The sequence below is a fragment of the Musa acuminata genome, chromosome BXJ3-1, assembly GCF_036884655.1.
Source record: "Musa acuminata AAA Group cultivar baxijiao chromosome BXJ3-1, Cavendish_Baxijiao_AAA, whole genome shotgun sequence".
NCBI lineage: Eukaryota > Viridiplantae > Streptophyta > Magnoliopsida > Zingiberales > Musaceae > Musa > Musa acuminata.
The window spans coordinates 44,860,399-44,878,822 of record NC_088349.1 but is presented as its reverse complement, the minus strand read 5'-3'; the positions used below and the strand labels follow the sequence as shown (position 1 = coordinate 44,878,822).

General features: G+C 37.4%; 2 protein-coding genes across 3 annotated transcripts; one reads left to right on the top strand and one right to left on the bottom strand.

The window, feature by feature from the left end:
* Positions 1-1,846: 1,846 nt before the first annotated feature.
* Positions 1,847-14,913, bottom strand: LOC104000657 (uncharacterized). The gene is made up of 4 exons (XM_009422754.3): positions 14,653-14,913; positions 13,129-13,444; positions 2,675-2,733; positions 1,847-2,248 (listed from the first exon to the last, which is right to left on the bottom strand). The coding sequence occupies exons 1-4, from the start codon at positions 14,900-14,902 to the stop codon at positions 2,208-2,210; spliced, it is 666 nt and encodes a 221-aa protein (XP_009421029.2). The 5' UTR covers positions 14,903-14,913; the 3' UTR covers positions 1,847-2,207.
* Positions 14,914-14,964: 51 nt separating this feature from the next.
* Positions 14,965-18,103, top strand: LOC135629638 (vacuolar protein sorting-associated protein 25-like). 2 transcript variants are annotated; one of them, XM_065137317.1, is made up of 8 exons: positions 14,965-15,118; positions 15,215-15,327; positions 16,617-16,756; positions 17,017-17,070; positions 17,191-17,279; positions 17,363-17,438; positions 17,756-17,921; positions 18,017-18,103. In XM_065137317.1, exons 2-7 carry the CDS (start codon positions 15,269-15,271, stop codon positions 17,875-17,877), a joined length of 540 nt encoding a protein of 179 aa, XP_064993389.1. In that variant the 5' UTR covers positions 14,965-15,118; positions 15,215-15,268; the 3' UTR covers positions 17,878-17,921; positions 18,017-18,103. The 2 variants fall into 2 exon arrangements, with proteins under 2 accessions (XP_064993389.1, XP_064993390.1); XM_065137318.1 differs by having other exon boundaries at positions 17,363-17,481; positions 17,756-18,103.
* The last annotated feature ends 321 nt before the right edge of the window (positions 18,104-18,424 follow it).

Sequence of the window (18,424 nt, the reverse complement as noted above, 5' to 3'; positions counted from 1 at the left end):
AATTAGATGATATTTATGCTTTGTTGTAGTTAGAAGATTATGTTGATAATAAATATGGTCGTAAGTTGAAACCTAACTTTATTGGTGCTGACAATTACAGATTATAAGTTCTAAACCCATGACTTATATTGTTGATGCATGCCCTTTCATAGGAACAAGTAATAAGGGAAGCATAAGATGAGCAACATCAAAAATACCAATGACAAAATTGTGATATTTTTAAATTTAAATAATTTAATGATGATGTTTTAGTGATAAAAATATTTATTATTATTAAAAATATATTTAGTGATAGTATGATCAACAAATCATCTTTTGATAATAAATCCTAATGTTTGTGGCTAATGAAGAGTGTTTTTTTTATAGTATATGACTATGACCTGTATCCTACCAATGGGGTTATATATTGAAATATGTTTTTAAATACTAGTTTTTTTTAGACCCTAATACAAAGAAATATTTTACTTATACTATGAGGAATATTTTACTTTTATAAGTAAAACTAGTTTTTACTTTTACTTATATATTGGAATATTTTACCCTAATACAAACATCATCTTATGCATCTAAATAAAAAAGATATATTTCATGTACATCATCTGAAATCACAATTACATAAAGACAATTTGTTAGGTTGGAAAAAAAAAAGAAGACAAAATGAGATGCATAAAAAAAAAAGAAGACAAAATGCGCGGGTTCAATTCTTGTTTCCCCATCATATTTTTTTTAAATTTTTTTTTAATATTCTTATTTATAATGACAAAGAATAAAACTATCACTATTTTTTTTATTTTTCCTAATTCTTCTTCCAAGTGCAGGATAAAAAATCACTTGAATTTTATTAAAAAATCTAAAATTTTGGGAAAAAAAATATTTTTTGGGCCTTAAGTTACATTATTTTTAATGTCATAATCGAAAACAATATAACCCACCTCTCACATTTGTTAAAAAATTTAAAATATTCAAAAACCTTGGAAATGAGTTGCAAAAGTCTCAGTGATCTTTTTTAAATTTTTAAACCTTTAAAATAGATTTTTTTTACTGATTTCTATATTTAAATGGCATAAATTCAATATTTGAAGTGTTGAAATCAGTAAATGGGCACATTTTAAGGCTTAAAAATTAAAATAGTGTTTATTTAGGCCTTTGAAAGTCATTTCCAATGTCATATGAAAACATAAGATTTTTAAATTTTATTTTTATATATTTAAAATATATAAAAATAAAAATATTATTATATCATGTTCTACTTTATATTCAATAATACTCTTTATTTATTAGTTCTTTATTTTTATAATATTTTAAATGCAATTTTAAGATTAATTTTATAATAATTATATATATATATATATACATTAATATCAATGGATATATATTATTTAATTTTGAAAATATTATTTATTTTGGACCAGTCTAAGTTTTATATTGCTTAAAATGGATCAATCCAATGAGTCGGGTTAAATAAATTACATGAATTTGAAAATAAGGGAAAGAAGGAAAAAGACAAAAAACAAAAAAACAAAAGTGTTTCAGAATACTTTTAATCATTCTGAAAAACAAGAGAGGAAAAAACTAACATTAGAACATTATGTGAAAAATAAAAAAAAGGGAAATAGCCTTTGAATCTTTTGTCTTTCCCTTACATTACAAGGTTTGGTTTAAGAGACCATCGGAGCCAATGTTTACATACACAAGATGATAAAAGCAAGCGCATGTTTCTAATGCATGTGTGCATCATACGATACAAAATAACTAACAAGAGGTTATCCATCCTTTTTTCTGGCAATACACTGTGTTGAGCAATAAGTGCTTCTTATCGTCTAATAATTTCATAAAACAAACAAAATGAAAGAAACTTTTAGCAAAAGCCATTTTGCTGTAACATATCAATAAGATATTGAAACTCTTTGGCATCATCAAAGGCAAAAGTTGAAACAAATTGACTCTCAAGGACTTACCAAATAAATGGACACAGCCCAAACAACAATATCCTAACGGATGCACAAAGAACAAACTCCAGCTTCAGAAAGTTGCTATAATGGTTAGGGATATAACAAATGTGAATTTGGGAGCCAAATGTGCTGATTCTTCAAGAGAACAAAATTATATGGAAGCCAGTGGTGGCAAGGATGTTCCAATGTTAAAAGGAAAATGGAGCCTATACATTGGGTGCTTCAGAAATCCAGGTGGGATTTCCTTCTTTGTGATCACTGGATTTCCTTCTTTGTGATCCTCGTTTTAATGCCCCCTGCAGACAAAAAATAACAATATTAGTGCTCTTTGAGAAATATAAAGTGATACTCTATGCAAGTTTAAAGTGTGCGTGTGCACGCATGTCCATGTCCACCTGCAGCACATCAGCAAGTTGAAGGATGAAAATGCCCTAATGCAGAGATTCGACATAGGGCCAACTTTGGGTCACTCTAGGCAGGACTTTAGTTCTTGTCAAACATGATAGATGGTGAGATAAACGTGCTACAAGGGAAAAATGTCAATGAAATCCTAATATGGCAGAATGTCTTCCAACTTCCATTCCAGACCCAACAAGGTACAACTGCTCATCATCTAAGGATTTTAGGTAAACCTAACACCAACTCTGTGAGGTACAAGTCCCGATCTAGCCACCATAATATGAACAGTCTGATAACAAAAGTTTGGGAAAAGTTCCACGGACCATTTACTTCCTCAAATTCAACTTCTTTCACCATGTCGTCAGCAGCATGATACTCAAACCTGCATATTCATATAGCAATTAATGTGCATGAGCCGCAAAAATTCTTGAAAATATTTCCACAAAAAGTTCTTATTGCAAAAAATAAATAGAGCACCTATCTATCTGTTAAATCTGCAATAGTTGCTCTTTTGATTTCTCTAGAGTATACGACTTGAAATTTTTACAGCAAAAGACAGACTAACTAAGCTCTCAGTTAATTCACTGATATACAAATTGTCTTAATTTTCATTCCAAATGCACCAAAATTTGATGTCTATCTCAAAATTTTTTCTGAGCAATTTCATAAGGTATGACAAGTTTGCAATCCCATTGAACTCGTATCTCCTGCAAAATCAATTTTAGCTGAACATAGGTGTTTCTTTGCAAAGAAAAAAAGACAAGCTTCACCTTGTCAGCTAACACTAGATAACTTCTAACATACATTTGCAAATTAACATATTTCTTGTACTCATCTCTCTAGAAAAGTTTTAATAAGCAAAAATTTCTTTTCGTTTCTGTCTTTTCTTTTTTCTTTTTCCTTCTGTTTCCCCTTTCTTTCTTATTTATTAGAAGCTTCTAGGCAAGATAACATGCAGGGAAAAGGTCTTAGTTCAGTAAGCAATCTGAGTAAATATGCTTCATATATGAGAATAAGTTACTCAATACTCCTACAAGATAGTAAAGCACTTTTAGGTGCTTAAAAACACATGCCAACAATAAATTTTCTCCTTCTACAGTACAGTTTACATGCCAAAGGACAAACTAAATATTCTAACTGTGGTCGCATGTAAAAAAATGGAAAAGGAATGTCAGGTTAAAAAGGATGGCACAATGCAGAGTTTATCGTACCATGGTATATCGCCCAGTACTAATGATACATACTGGTCTGACAAGGGACCAATACGCAAACCACTTTGTACTAGGTGATATATGCTGAATGACTTCGAATTACCTGATACGAGGACTGTACCAGTTGGAACGATCGAAATTCGATCGTCATCAACCTGTACCGGTCGGTAATGGTCATATTTCAACCATTACCAACGGACGACTCGGATCTGACCAATTCCAATGGTCAAATCCATTTAAAAAGGTTTTTAAACTCTTTCCTCACCTCTTTCACCCTCTTTCACTCTCTCAAACTCTCATACTCTCTCAATCTCCTTCTTACTCATTTCTTTCTCTCAGTCTCACATTTGCATTTCTTAAGACTTCACAAAGCTGAGATTTGTGGTTTGGATCAAGCTAATAAGGCTAACTAGGGAGGATTAACACTTAAGTTAGAGGACAAACTCTCTAATCAAAAGTATGTCATTTTTTCTCGATTTTTGATGATTTATAAGATGATTAAGCCTATTCTATGTTCTCAATGTCTAATATGTTATTCGAGGTCATTATGATTGTAGAATAGTATTAATTAATGAGTAATTAAGGGTTTTAATGTTGTGATTAGTGTGTTTAATGCTGATTGTTTTGAAATTAGACACTTAATGGGTCAAATATTTGTATTTCATGCATATTAAGTTGATTTACATGTTTGTGATGGTATAATAGATTTAATTAGGTTTTAATTAAATTTTTAATACTGTGATTAGTAATTTTAATGATGATTTAATTGAAATTTAACTCATTGGGTCAGTTCAATGTATTTAATACCTATTAGGTGTTTGACATGTTTATAATGGCAAAGAGGACTAATTAAGAATCAAGTGGCAAAGAGGACTAATTAAGGATCAATTAACTATGTTAATGATGTGATTAGTGTATTTAATATTGATTTAATTGAAATTCAAATTATATTGGGTCAATTAAATGTCTTTAATGCCTATTCGAGTGTTTAACATGTTTATAGTAGTGAAAATGAATAATTAGGTAGTAATTAACTATGTTAAAGCTGTGATTACAATATTTAATGATGATTTCATCGTAATTTGGCCTAAAATTTATGTATTTAATGCCTCTTATGATGTTTGATATACTTATAGTGGTAAAATAGGGCTAATTAGGGTTTAATTATTTTTTTACTAATGTAATTAGTGTATTTGATGATAAATTTATCGTTATTTGACCCTTTATTGGGTCAATTTTATGTATTTAATAATTATTAGAGTATTTAACATGTTTAATATGGTAAGAGATGGCTAATTAAAGAGTAATTAATGTTTTTAATATTATTATTAGTGTATTTAATTATGAATTCATCATAATTTGACCTATATTGAGTAAATTTTATGTATTTAATGCCGAATAGGTTGAATGAGATGTTTATAGTGGCAAAATATAATATATTATATATAATCGTACCTTGTTATTTCAAATTAGTTCTAATGGCAATTTGTTTATTTGATTCAACTTTGGTAGGAATATGGTACCAAAGGAACAGACACATGATGATGCTTGAGATAATGCTCGAAATATAGATGAAAACCGTCATTATTGGCTATGCATTTATTGTGACTATATCTGTAAGGTTGGAGGAATTAACTGGACAAAGATATATTTGACCGGTGAGTATCTTAATGTTGCAAAATACAAGAAGGTATCGATGGAGATCTATGTAAGAGCTGAGGAAGAATACTACAGGGCTATGTAAGAACCAATTTATGATGAATATGAGGGTCACGACGATGATATCGACCCGGATCTCAAAGTTGGTATTCGTGCATCATTGGAGCATAAGTACATGTATGAGGAAGTAACGAGTCATCGACAACCTAACTCAATGGGAACATGATGATGGTAGTGGGTCTACGCCATAGGAATTCCAAAGGTCGACTAGCATGAGGCAACCAATTGCCCCTCCTCCTAAATTGAGCCAGATTAGTAGCATGAAGTAGGGTAGAATCCATGGTTTTATCAGATGACTTGGCAGTATGTCAACATTAGATATTATTGATATTGATCCGCAAGCATATCTTCTACAAACAACGAAGTAGACACGAATTGATGATACATATACAAAAGAAAGAAACAGGATGTTGGGAAGGCAATAGCTAAATGGCTCAACTTCCACAGGTTTCCTACAAACACAGTCCAAGATCTATATTATCAAAGCATGGTCTCTTCTATTCAAAAGGCTGACACGAGGATCTAACCTCCAACATTGAAAGAGATCCATGACGTATATTTAGATAAGGTGGCAGAACTGAAGGATTGAATTAAATCCTTCAAGATGCAATGGGACAAATATGAGGTGACACTTATGTATTGGACAGGATCAATAAGAATGAGTATTATCAATTTTCTTGTGTATTGCAATAGATATGGTTTTTCATAAGTTAGTTAATGCTTCCGATAAGATTCAAGATGCAAACTATATTAAAAACCTAATGGACACAATGATAGAGGAGATTGAACCATAATACATTGTCCAGATAGTCATCGACAATGGAGCTAATTTCAAAAAGATCGATTTACAATTGATGGAAAAAAGAAAAACATTGTTTTTGGCTCCATGTGCAGCTCATTGCATAGATCTAATGTTGAAGGATATTAATGAATTACCATAAGTTAGCAATAGTGTAGCTTGAGCATAGTCGATTACAAAGTTTTTATATAATCATTATTAGGTTCAGTATTTGATGCAAAAGTATACAAATGGTGAGATACTCTAACCCGACTCACTTGGCTTGTCACAAATTTCTTTGCTTTAAAGTCAATACAACAAAAGAGGCAGGGTCTCAAGGCAATGGTCACTTCACAGGAGTGGTTCGATTATAGTATTCGAGATCGAGCGATGGAAAAAATGTGAAAAGACTATTTTTTTCTTCTAGATTTTGAGATACTGTGAATGAAATTATAATAGGAGTGAAACCACTTTATGTTATCCTTTGTAAGATCGATATGGATAAGCATCCTCAAATGTCTTATCTTAGACGTATGCTAATTACAACAAGAGAGGAGATCAAGTAAACAATCACAGATGATTTTAAGGTCGAGCAATAATTACATATTATCGATCGCTGGACCGAAGTTCATATGGACCAAGACATCTATAGTACAGGTAAATTCCTATTCAACATAATTTAATTCATAATTTTTTAATATTTGAAAAATTATTACTAACAAAATTATTTGTTTTGCAACGTATTATCTAAATTAAAGCATTCAAATTTGATATTGCCTTGGAACACGATCAGATTTACTATCAACACTAAGAAGTGTTATATATCAACTCTTGCCAAACACTATCGATACAACCGATGCTATTATGGAGGGACGATTATTCCAGAAAACAATTGGTTCATTCTTCGATATTATAGTTGTAACGTGTTGTTATAATATAGATCATAGTAGGGAAAATTACACATATGTTCATTATAAACTATATTTAACATCAATTATTTGTTATGTTAATAAAATCATATTTATATCTTTTTACAGTCTAGTAGTGGATACAATTTGGAGAGAACACACTAAATTTAACGAAGGTTGTTGTCCGTATACTTTCGCAGACGACAACATTGAGACATTACGAACGTAAATGGTTAACGTTTGCATTGATTCACATGAAGGTCCCCAATAGACTATCGTATAGACGGTTAGAGAAACTGGTATATCTCTACTACAATATGCGGCTAAAGTTACGGTGTGCCGAGTTGGACAAGGAGCCAAATGAACCAAAGATTGATCCTATTTACTTCCAATACTACAACGAAGATTCACAGCTAATGTTAGAGTCGGTTGAAGCAGTAAAGAACTAAGAGGATCCTTTACTTGGTGAGGCGAGAGATCCTTCACGTCCTTCAAGTTTTATCATCGAGACAATAGAAAAAAAGGAAGCATATTATCCCCAACAGGAGGAAGATCCCCTATGTCAGAACGTGACAGAAGGAGCAAGACGACATCGAGACAGACTACTCAAGGAACTAAAGATGCCCAACATACAAAGGCAAAGACAAAGGGAATAGCATCAGTCACACCATTGGAAAGAATCAAGTTGGGCAATGTGACACATTCTCAATCACATTCAGTAACCCGTTTGGTCTAGAGACCTGGTAGTGACGTGAACAGTAGTAACTCGACTGATAATGACGACGACATTGGGGGGTCAATGGTCCCATCTACATAGTTTGAGGGTGGTGTATTGTCACGAACGGTCGTCGCACAGCCGCAACAACTCTGTTCAACGAACCGTTCGTCGCTCTCACCTACATGTACAGTTGCTTGGCAACATGTTTCGACTTGGTTTTAAGTCCTTTTGCTTGTAAAAATGTAAGTTCGAACAAGTTGCAGTGCTACAGTGCGATCGCTCATCGAACCATGCAAAACAGCCATAAAACAGTCCAAAACAGCTTCGTTTTCGCGTGCCACGAGCTGTTTTCTGCAGCTCGCTACTGCACGCGAAACGTCAGCCATCTCAACACCCTAGAACCACCCGGGTGGCACCATGGGGGATGGGGCTTCGGTATAGTGTCGGGCGTTGAACAACCTTTCGTACGTTCGCACGTTACCTTGACGGGAACTTGTTGTCGCGCCCGGCACCCCGTGAGCAGCTGTTTGTGGACTTGCAGCTCTTCATTCAACCCTCTAAAGTCCTTGTTTTCCACCTCTCCCTCTTTTCTCTTGTGCACGTAAGGTGCTTGCTGAATTGCTTGTAAAGCTTTCCCTTTTCGCGAGACGTCGGGACTTGTCCATCGCTCGTTCTTCGAACTCGCTGCACACTTCAGCCTCCTACGGACGTATCCTTCACATGCCGAAGAGAAAGTTTCAATGCTCCATGGCGCCGAGTTTCGATCGCCTTGGGATGGCCGCGAACATTCCATCATCCGCATACAAGTCCATGCATGAGTACCGAATTCTTCGAGTTAGCAATTCTCCTCACTTCTGTGAGCTTTGCATAACTCTTTCAGTCACTGAGCAACTCATTCCACCTTGCATGGTCTCATCCTTTACCAAGCGCCTCGCTTGCCTTGAGCACCATCTAAGTATAGTTGTCAACGTCGAGCTGTAGCTCGAACTCAGCCATCCTAACCTTTGTGCGCTCCGCATTCTTCCAAGCTTGTTTGTTCTCGTGGTGCCTCTTGTGCGAAGGGTTGGCAATTCCTCTGAATGCCAATCTCAGATATCCACTCCTCCGAGTGATTCCTTTTCCCTATATCTCCATGCCCGTTTTCCCCCAAACGGTCGCGTGTGTGCTGGCTGCCCTCAACTCAGCCCCGCTAGGTCCCCCACGTTTGCATGCCAAGTGTTTATATGAGTGCTTGTCCCGCTCTGATACCTTCTGTCACGGACTTAGCTGGTTTGCCTAAGTTATGTGGCACCCTTGCGTGTTCGTCTGCAAAGGTCAGCCTCCCTGAAGCCTCCCATGGTCCCATTAGGACCCACAAAAGAGAAAACGGGTTAGAGAAAACGCCTCACTCGGGATCCACAAGCAAACATTTCCGAAAACACTTCATAGACAATACAAATTACAAACAAACTTTAGAAGCTCTGAACAGTTGCACAACAAAGGGTCAAAATGGTCCACTATAGACCGAATATCTCTCACAAGTGTCCACATGACACAACATTTATTTACAAGCCTAAGAATGCCACCAAATCTAACTAAAATAGGGCTGTTATGCCTTCAACCATTCCTCTACATGCTGTGCAAAGCATGAACAAACAGAGAGACACGGACATACATAAGTATTACATCAAACATCCTGTTTAGAACTTTGTCCGTGACACTATGGGGAGCCCTTCAAAGTCCATACAATGCTTCAGACTTCGCTATTGGGGGAGTACTCATGCAGGAGGGTCATTCGGTGGCCTATGAGAGCCGTAAACTCAACGAGACCGAGCGGCGGTATCCAGTGCACGAGAAGGAGATGACAGCGGTGATCCACTGTCTACAAGTTTGGCGACACTACCTTCTTGGATTGTGATTTGTACTAAGGACAGACAATATCGCTTTGAGCTATTTCCAAACTCAGAGGAAACTCTCCCCAAACCAAGCACGATGGCAGGACTTCCTGGCTGAGTTTAATATGGCAATGGAGTACAAGCCCGGAAAGGCGAATGTCGTGGCCGATGCATTGAGTCAGAAAGTGGAGCGTGTGAATGCCGTACAATTGGAGGGCAGAGGCCAAGCAAGTCAGTTGCACTCCAACTTCCTTTCCAGGATCAGGGATGGACCGTACAGTAATCCCCAAGCAGAAGCCCTGATACAACTCATTAAAGAAGACAAGGCACGACGGTTCTGGTTCCAGGAGGGACTTGTTTACACTAAAGCGAATAGGGTTTATGTTCCTCGAGTGGACAATCTGAGATATGAACTCTTAAGAGAGTGTCACGATTCCCTTTGGGTTGGACACCCAGGAATTCATAAAACCTTGGCTCTCGTGGAGAGAGCCACGAGAGCCTTCTATTGGCCAAAGATGGGGGACTGATGTGAAAGAATATGTTTGAATGTGCTTCATTTGCCAACAAGACAAGGTGGAGCAACGGAAGCCGGTGGGACTTTTGGAGCCGTTGCCCGTACTAGAAAGGCCGTGGGAGAGCATTTCCTTGGACTTCATATTAAGCTTGCTTGCAGTAGGGAGACTCGAATCGATACTCGTGGTGGTCGATCGGTTTTCAAAGTATGCAACTTTCATTGCTGCTCCCCTACACTATTCAGCAAAGGAGGCGGCCAAGTTAATGATGAAGGATATGGTGAAGTATCGGGGAGTCTCGCACAATATCATCAGTGATCGAGACGCTCGGTTCCTGGGACGATTCTGGACCGAGCTATTCAAATTATTGGGGTCCAAGTAATACTTCTCCACAAGCCTCCACCCCTAGACGGATGGCCAAACCGAAAGGATAAACTCGCACCTAGAGCAATATCTTCGGCACTATGTGAGTGGCAACCAATGAGATTGGTGAAGTTGTTGGACATTGCCCAATTCTCCTACAACTTGCAGCAAAGCTCTGCGTCCAACAAGAGCCCCTTCGAGATCATTACAGGACAACAAATGTCAACTCCTCACACCATGGCAATCGGGTATACTGGGAGTAGTCCGTCAGCCTACCACTTCACAAAGGAGTGGCACTGAAATGCAGATATTGTGTGGGCTTACTTGAAGAAGGCGGTAAAAAGGATGAAGAAGTGGGCAGACTTGGGAAGGCGACCGCAAGAGTTCAAGGTCGGCGATTTGGTGTTGGTAAAGCTCTAACCAGCACCACTCTAATTCTTTAGGAACAAAGTACACAAAGGATTGGTGCACAAGTATGAAGGGCCCTTCCCAATCATCAGCAGGGTGGGCAATGTCTCCTACAAGTTGCAGCTGCCGGCGTGGTTCAAAATTCACAATGTTTTTCACGCCAGCAATCTAAAAGCCTACCACTCGGATTCGCAAGATGCTTCCCGAAGTGTTTCAACTCGGCTACCCCCACCAGAGTCTCCTACGAAAAGCGAGTTAAAACCATTTTAGCGGATCGCAAGATAAAGCTACCCAATGGAGCTGAGCAGACCGAGTACTTGGTGAAGTAGCGAAACCTTCCCCGAACTGAAGCCAGTTGGGAGCTTGAAGATGCCCTGCGACATGAAGAAACAATTATCAACAACTACCAATAAGCATCGACGAGGGCGTCAACAGTTTAAGTAGGGGAGAATGTCACGAATGGTCATCGCATACCCGCAACAACTCCGTTCAACGAACTATTCCTCGCTCTTACCTACATGTACAACTGCTTAGCAGCATGTTTTGGCTTGGTTTTAAGTCCTTTTGCTTGTAAAAATGTAAGTTCAAACAAGTTGCAACGTTACAGTGCGGCCGCTCACCGAACCGAGCAAAACAACCCCAAAACAGCTTCGTTTTCGAGTGACACGGGCTGTTTTCTTCAGCCCACTGCTACACGCGAAACGTCAGTCATCTCAGCACCCTGGAACCACTCGGGTGGCACCATGGGGGATGAGGCTTCGGTATAGTATCGGGCATTGAACAACCTTTCGCAAGTTCGCACGTTACCTTGACGGGAACTTGTTGTCGCGCCCAACACCCGGTGAGTAGCTGTTTGTGGACTTGCAGTTGTTCGTTCAACCCTCTAAAGCCTTGTTTTCCTCCTCTCTCTCTTTTCTCTTGTGCAAGCAAGGTGCTCGCTGAATTGCTTGTAAAGCTTCCCCTTTTCGCGAGACGTCGGGACTTGTCCGTTGCTCGTTCTTCGAACTAATCAACTTTCTCTTTTACAGGTCTTTCGGGACCTGCAAGAGGTTGCAAGTGGGCTGATCTTTGTGGACGCAAATCGTAAGGCGAAGCGCGACTTAAGCAACGCAAGCTAAGTTCGCGTCTTTGCCGCAAGGGTGCTACATGACTTAGGCAATTCCAACTAAGTCCGTGACAGTATAGACCAAGAAGAAGTATTTTACGCATATCATCCAAGATTCAGATCATGGAGCTCGATGAGATACTGATTAAGTTTATACACGAAAGGATAAGAGGAAGGCAATGAATGATTTTGAGCAGATACGATAAAGCTTACATAACGTAGACACAGAGTAGAGCTCATTGTATTCACAACCATCATATTATAGAGAATCTTATGGCCAACAACAGTATGATGATAGTTGGTCATTCTCTTTCAAGCAAGTACGATAATCGATCTTATGATACAGAGTAACAGATTAATGGTGAAAGTAAAAGTTTTGATATTCTCTATCCTTCGCACCAATACATACCATAATTGTACTTGCCTCAAGAGCCGCCTCAAACATATATGGTTCACTATGATCAAACTACGACCATTACTACATTGATGCAACAATAGCATACAGTGTATCGGTATACTACACCATGGAATCAATTTCAAGATTGGATCTGACAAACATATCAAATTGATATACAGATACGTAGGATCAAGGACCCTAATCCCTCACCCATGGAGTCCCGTCATTTTTTTTTGTGGTAGAACCAAATATATCTATCAATTGATAACTTGATTCATTTGAATCTTAAAGTTTAAATTATTTAACAAATAATCTAACAATTCAAATCATTTCTTTACAGATAGTTTAATATCAACGGAAGGACGGTCCGAGACTTACCACAAAGCTACTCCTTGAAGCCCGAAAAAGATATATGCAATTATTCTTTCCTTATTCAGATTATTTTTGCTAAATTTATACTAAATTTATATTTATTTTTAACTTAAAAACCTTAATCTAACATTTTTTCTAGTAATTTTTGGAGCTATTTTTGGCTAGTTTTCCGTGTTGTAGGCATGCCTGACCGTATCGACACACAGTATGTACAAAGCAATTTATACCATACTATCGATCAGTCGATATATCAGTTTAGACCAGTATGACGAACCTTGGCACAAAGCATGGGAGCACAAGAGGTTGTTCCCAAGACAAACTCTCAATATTCAAGTAGCGAAAGGAGCAACCTTATCATGACACATGGACTCATCATCAAAAAACAATATAAGAAGCTGTTTGGAACAAATACCTGTCAGAGAAAACCACCTCAATTTCCTCAGATGCACCCTTAGTGGCTTCCATTAGCACATTTGCAATCTCTATTTTTCTTGTGCTCGCCATAAGACAATCATACTCGGTAGGAACGATGAGTGCAAAAAAATTATCATCGAATTTGCTCAAGCATATCTTTTCAACAGCTGCAAGTGCTATTCGCCTTTTCAAGACATCAGCATCAGGATCAACAAGATAGATAGCAAAATCTGTAATTAGCAAAATATGCTTCTTCATCTTCCCAGATCCAGTGAACTTAACCACCTTGTCAGCAAAAAGAACTGTAATGTCACCTGCAGAGATAATGAACAGTTTTAATCATTTCATGAAACTCTGTCAATTTCAGCAGACTATTCTAGCCTTTCTCAACATAGGTCTCAAATGTTCATCCTGAAAAAAATGGGTTCAAGATATTAAAAACAAAAAAACATGTTAGAATTTCATGCAGTTGTTAGCATTGAGAAAGGATCTGTTGACTACTCTCCAAGAAATTCAGGCACATATAAATGAACAGGAAATCAAATAAACCTGAATCAATGCATAGAACTAACTGTCTTTGCATCTAGTTCTACTTAGAACCCAAATCTAGTTCTACCTGAATCAATGCAAGGATCTGTATGTATGTTCAGGCACATACAAATGAACAGGAAAAAAAATAAACCTAAATCAATGCATAGAACTAACTGTCTTTGCATCTAGTTCTACTTAGAACCCAAATCTAGTTCTACCTGAATCAATGCAAGGATTTGTATGTATGTATGTATGTATAGAGAGAGAGAGAGCAACTTCTTTTGCAGATCCATCAACCACCTAGTTCCAGTTGAATTTTCTCAGAGCAGAAATCGGTGCCAAATCTAGTAAAAGTTATGCTGGGCATATATTGTAACAGTGGAGTATCAAACCCAAAGAATATTCAACGGTGTATTAGTATCAGAAACAAGAGCTTTAGCATACTAGAGTTATAGCAGCAAAAAAGAGAAAAGATACATGAATAATTAAATGATTGCCAACTAAAATTAATATTTCTAAATCTTAAAGTTGATGATGATTATATAATCTACCAGAATCCATCGGACTTTAGGGATTTTATTTTTTTCATGATACAAAAAATGCAATAACCTTCATGATATTTTCCTGAATTAGAAGTTGAATTATCGAACATAATTTTAACAAATCCTAAATGGCAAGACTTCTTTTACAATCAATTTACTAGGCCAAATACAAATACTCGAAATACAAGGAGCCCAAAGCCAAATCAAGAACCCTAGTGGTTTCAATATTTTGACATGTTCATGCGGCGAATTACCCTACATCTATGCCAAATCTCTTCAGAAAGACCCAAAATTCGTCACCAATGGAGTCCATTCAATCAATTGAGCAACAGAAGAAAATGAACCTCCACCAGGAAATAAACAAAGCCAAAAAATTGGCGAAAGATGGGATTCATATTGCAACAAAATAAGTAACAGATGGAAAAATTCAACCGGACAGTAAAGTTAACCTTGCTTGGTCAAGATCCTGTGGAGGAAGGGATCGGATGGGACGCCGACGTAGTCCCCCTTGCACTCCCCGAAGAGGGCGGCCCTCCTCCGGACCTTCAATCCCGTGAATTGTCCCATCTCTTCAGCGACTTCCTTCGTCTCCGCCTCTTCATTTTGTGCCTCCAACGCCTTCTCTCCGTCGTATCCTCCATCTCCGTTCTCCTCCTCCACCTCCACTTGGAGCTTCGTCAAGTTCTTGAAGCGATCCATGGCGCTTATGGGAGCGCCGAAGACGAAGAATGAGATGAGGGGAAAAGCCAATTTATAGTACAAATCCGGTCCAAAAATTCGATCAGAAAACCGGGCGATTCGAGTTAAAAGAACCGGACCGGTGTCGACCACTTTATTTTGCCCTTAGGGCTTCTTTCTCTTCGATAGTTGAAGGATAGTAATTCCAGCTTCCACGGCGGATATCGAATCTAATTGGTAGCAAGAGCGCATTCATAATTATAATCTGTATCATGTCATTGTCAAGATTTGGTTTCTGCGGAGGAATTTGACGTTTGAATGATCTGACTGCAGGGTTGCAACAAAGAGGAGAAGGATATACTTGTTTTGGGGGGAGCGCGCGCTCAGATGCAGAGACTAGGGAACTTTAAGCTGCCTCAGTTCTTCAATTTCCCACCTTTCTTCACGTAATCCACTAAATGACTGCTTGCAATTAGATTCCCTTTTCGACTTATTGTTTTTGGTAGCAGGAGAACAATTAGCATCGCTAAATGGATGGGTTGTTCTCTGTTCTTCTTATGTAATCAATCATGTGGTTTCTTTTGATTTATATAAGTTGGAGAGTAATATCATGAGAATAGTAGAATTTCCATTTCTATGGCTTGGTTGCTGCCTAGAAAAAGTGTTATCATTTAAGAAAATTTCATTTCGCCTGGGGAGAATCATTTGCACACATGTTTAGAGGAATGACTTCACTTTTAATAGTCTGAACTTTTTAGTTGGATCATTTGGTGTCCTGAAGAGGCGTAATCTCCACCTAATTGCAAGCTAATACTTGTTGACTGAGATGCTTTGTTCCATCGTTTCTTTGTCCATGATTGAACATGTTGATGTCGTTCAAAGGGATTCAGGTTCTCAATAGCAACTTTCAATTCAAGCATATTGTTTTTCTATATTTGTTGGTCTAAAATTCATCATGGGACTTGTCGTAATTGGGAGCAACCCTTCCTTCCCAAATAAATCATATTACTGACTTACCACTTAATTGCTCTCCTCCTCATTTGTGCTTGTTCCTAGCATTACATACCATGACAAGTCTTTCTGAAATAACTCCAGTTGGTAGGAAAAAGAATACCTGTTGCATTCTTTTTTTTTTTTTGCTTTGGATATTGTGGAGCAAGGAGTTTCTCATGGCACAAATTCACTGCCTGCTTATACCTGAAGCATCTTGTGTATCTCAGTGTTCGCCTTGTCATGAACTAGCACTCCTGGATCCTAGCTGTAATGTTTTCTTCGAAAGATACCTTCCACGAACCATTCGCTGGATGAGTTGTACATAAAATTACTATGCTTGTGTTGATTTCCTTCCCGACTGTCAGGATCATGTGATGTATCATTTTTGTAGTTCTTCAGTTGCAATCTGTCTTTCTAATTTGCCAGATATTACTTCATTATTTCATGTTTGTGCTTTAGTATGGCTCTTTTACTTTTGAGTTTTGATGCATTGTAAAAATTGCAATTTGATATTGTGGCTTTGTCTCCGCTTTCTCAGCTATATAAAAATAATTCTATCTCGATGCCTAATGATCTTGTCAAAAGTTGCTTGCGAATGCCCAGGAACAAATCATATAGTTTATATTAGGTTATGAATTACAAAGTTTTTTTGCACTCTCACTTTTGTATGCAAAAATGGAGCTTTACTCTTCTTTATGCAGAACGAGGTCAAAACATCAATCTCACTCTCTTTTGCTTTTAGTTTGCAGCCAGTGAAGGAAACACGTGAGAAGCAAGTGCAAGTATGGAAGCAGCTGCTACTTGATTACTGCAGAAGTCAAAAGATTTTTGTGATAGGATTGGAAGAAGATTTCCCTCTGTTTTCTAATCCAGTCATTGAAAGTTAGTCAACCTTTTATATGATTACATGGTCATTATCAAGTGATGGAATTAAGATTGAGGTCTATATTTGCATAGTGGGATATATAATTTTGTTTTTCTCTTGGAGCATTCAAATTGCTCACCTAATTCATTTTAATGTTTTTTCCTTCACCATTGCAAATTGAAATTTAGCTGTTGCAAAGATGCTTGTTATTTGAGTTTTTCATGTCTACTCATTGCTAGATTTACTTTTAACGAAAAACTTTGCGATGGGCTTTTAGGATCTTTAAGCCATGAGGCAAGGGAGGTATTTCTTTCTGCTCTGATAAGTGAAGGTTCGTCTCCAGATATTTTTCGTTCACTTTGTTAAGCAGTGTGAATAAAATCAAACATATCATACAGCAAACAACTTCCATATACAGTACAATTCTTTTTGATAACCCTGTTCCTCCCAGGTCATGCCGAATGGATGGATAAAGATCATAGGAAATGTCTGATGCTTTGGTTAAGACTCCAGGAGTGGGCTGATTATATTTTAAACTTTGTGAGTACAAGAGGAAGACATGAGTAGCAAAGAGGGAAGAGTATTCATGTTTAATTATTGTTGTTTTCTCCTGCATTGTTCAGGTGAAAGACAATGGATTGCAGGATGGTGTCATGACCATTGAAGAAATGCGATCAGGAACTGAAACACATGGTACTGGTAATGTCAACACAACTTCCTCAATGTGCTAATCAACCCTCAGGTTCGCGGGCAATATTTTCTAGTTCATTAAACAAAAGAGCGAAACATTTCATGTCGCTTTGTCCACACGAAAGTGTCCTTATGATTACTATGGTGCTTACTGTTAATTCGACACGTGTTGATGATAATTAGCTCATTTCACTGTTTCTCCTGATCACTTGGCATTTCTGTCCACCTAATTGACATCCTATTCAACCGTATTACTTTGTCATTCTAACATCACATCTTTTGCTGATAAGCTGACACTTTGCATGCCACTTTTTCTATCATTCAAGAGCTTGCTGGGATAGATCGGGGTTTGCTTCTGCGTGTTCTGAGATTACTGGAGCAGAAAGGTAAAGCTACAATATTCAAAGGGACTTCAGCAGATGATGATGGAGTAAAATTTTCTGTCTAATTGGGACACTGTTTTCCAAGCCACCTGTTGACTGTTTCCATACGGTGCTGGAACTCTGATTCTTATTGTGATCATCCTTGCTTTCTTTATGGTATACGTTTTACCTGTTCAGGCTTAAACGAACATTTATTTGCTGCAGATACATCTCTGGTTATTTGAATGGGATCAAGATGTAAATCAAGCTTTTCAGATGTATGTATTACTTGGAAAATTTAATTTGTACCAAGTGATTCTGGGCATGAAACTGTGATGATAGCAAGGTTCGCAATACCGTATCGTATCGGTATTTCGACCTTGGTTTGGTACCGATACGGTATGATATATCGAACGGTACACCATGAGTGTGTTGAAGAATTGTGCTACAGTACTACAGTACACTGCTACAGTACTCTCGGACCGGTGATTAGATATAAAAAAATTACTTAAAAATAGTTCATGATATTCATTTTTTTTGCATTTAGAATGAATATATTATATACATGTTGATAGTTATCTATGGAAGCAGCATTCTTTCAGGAAAAAAAAATGATTTTTACGATTTTATTTC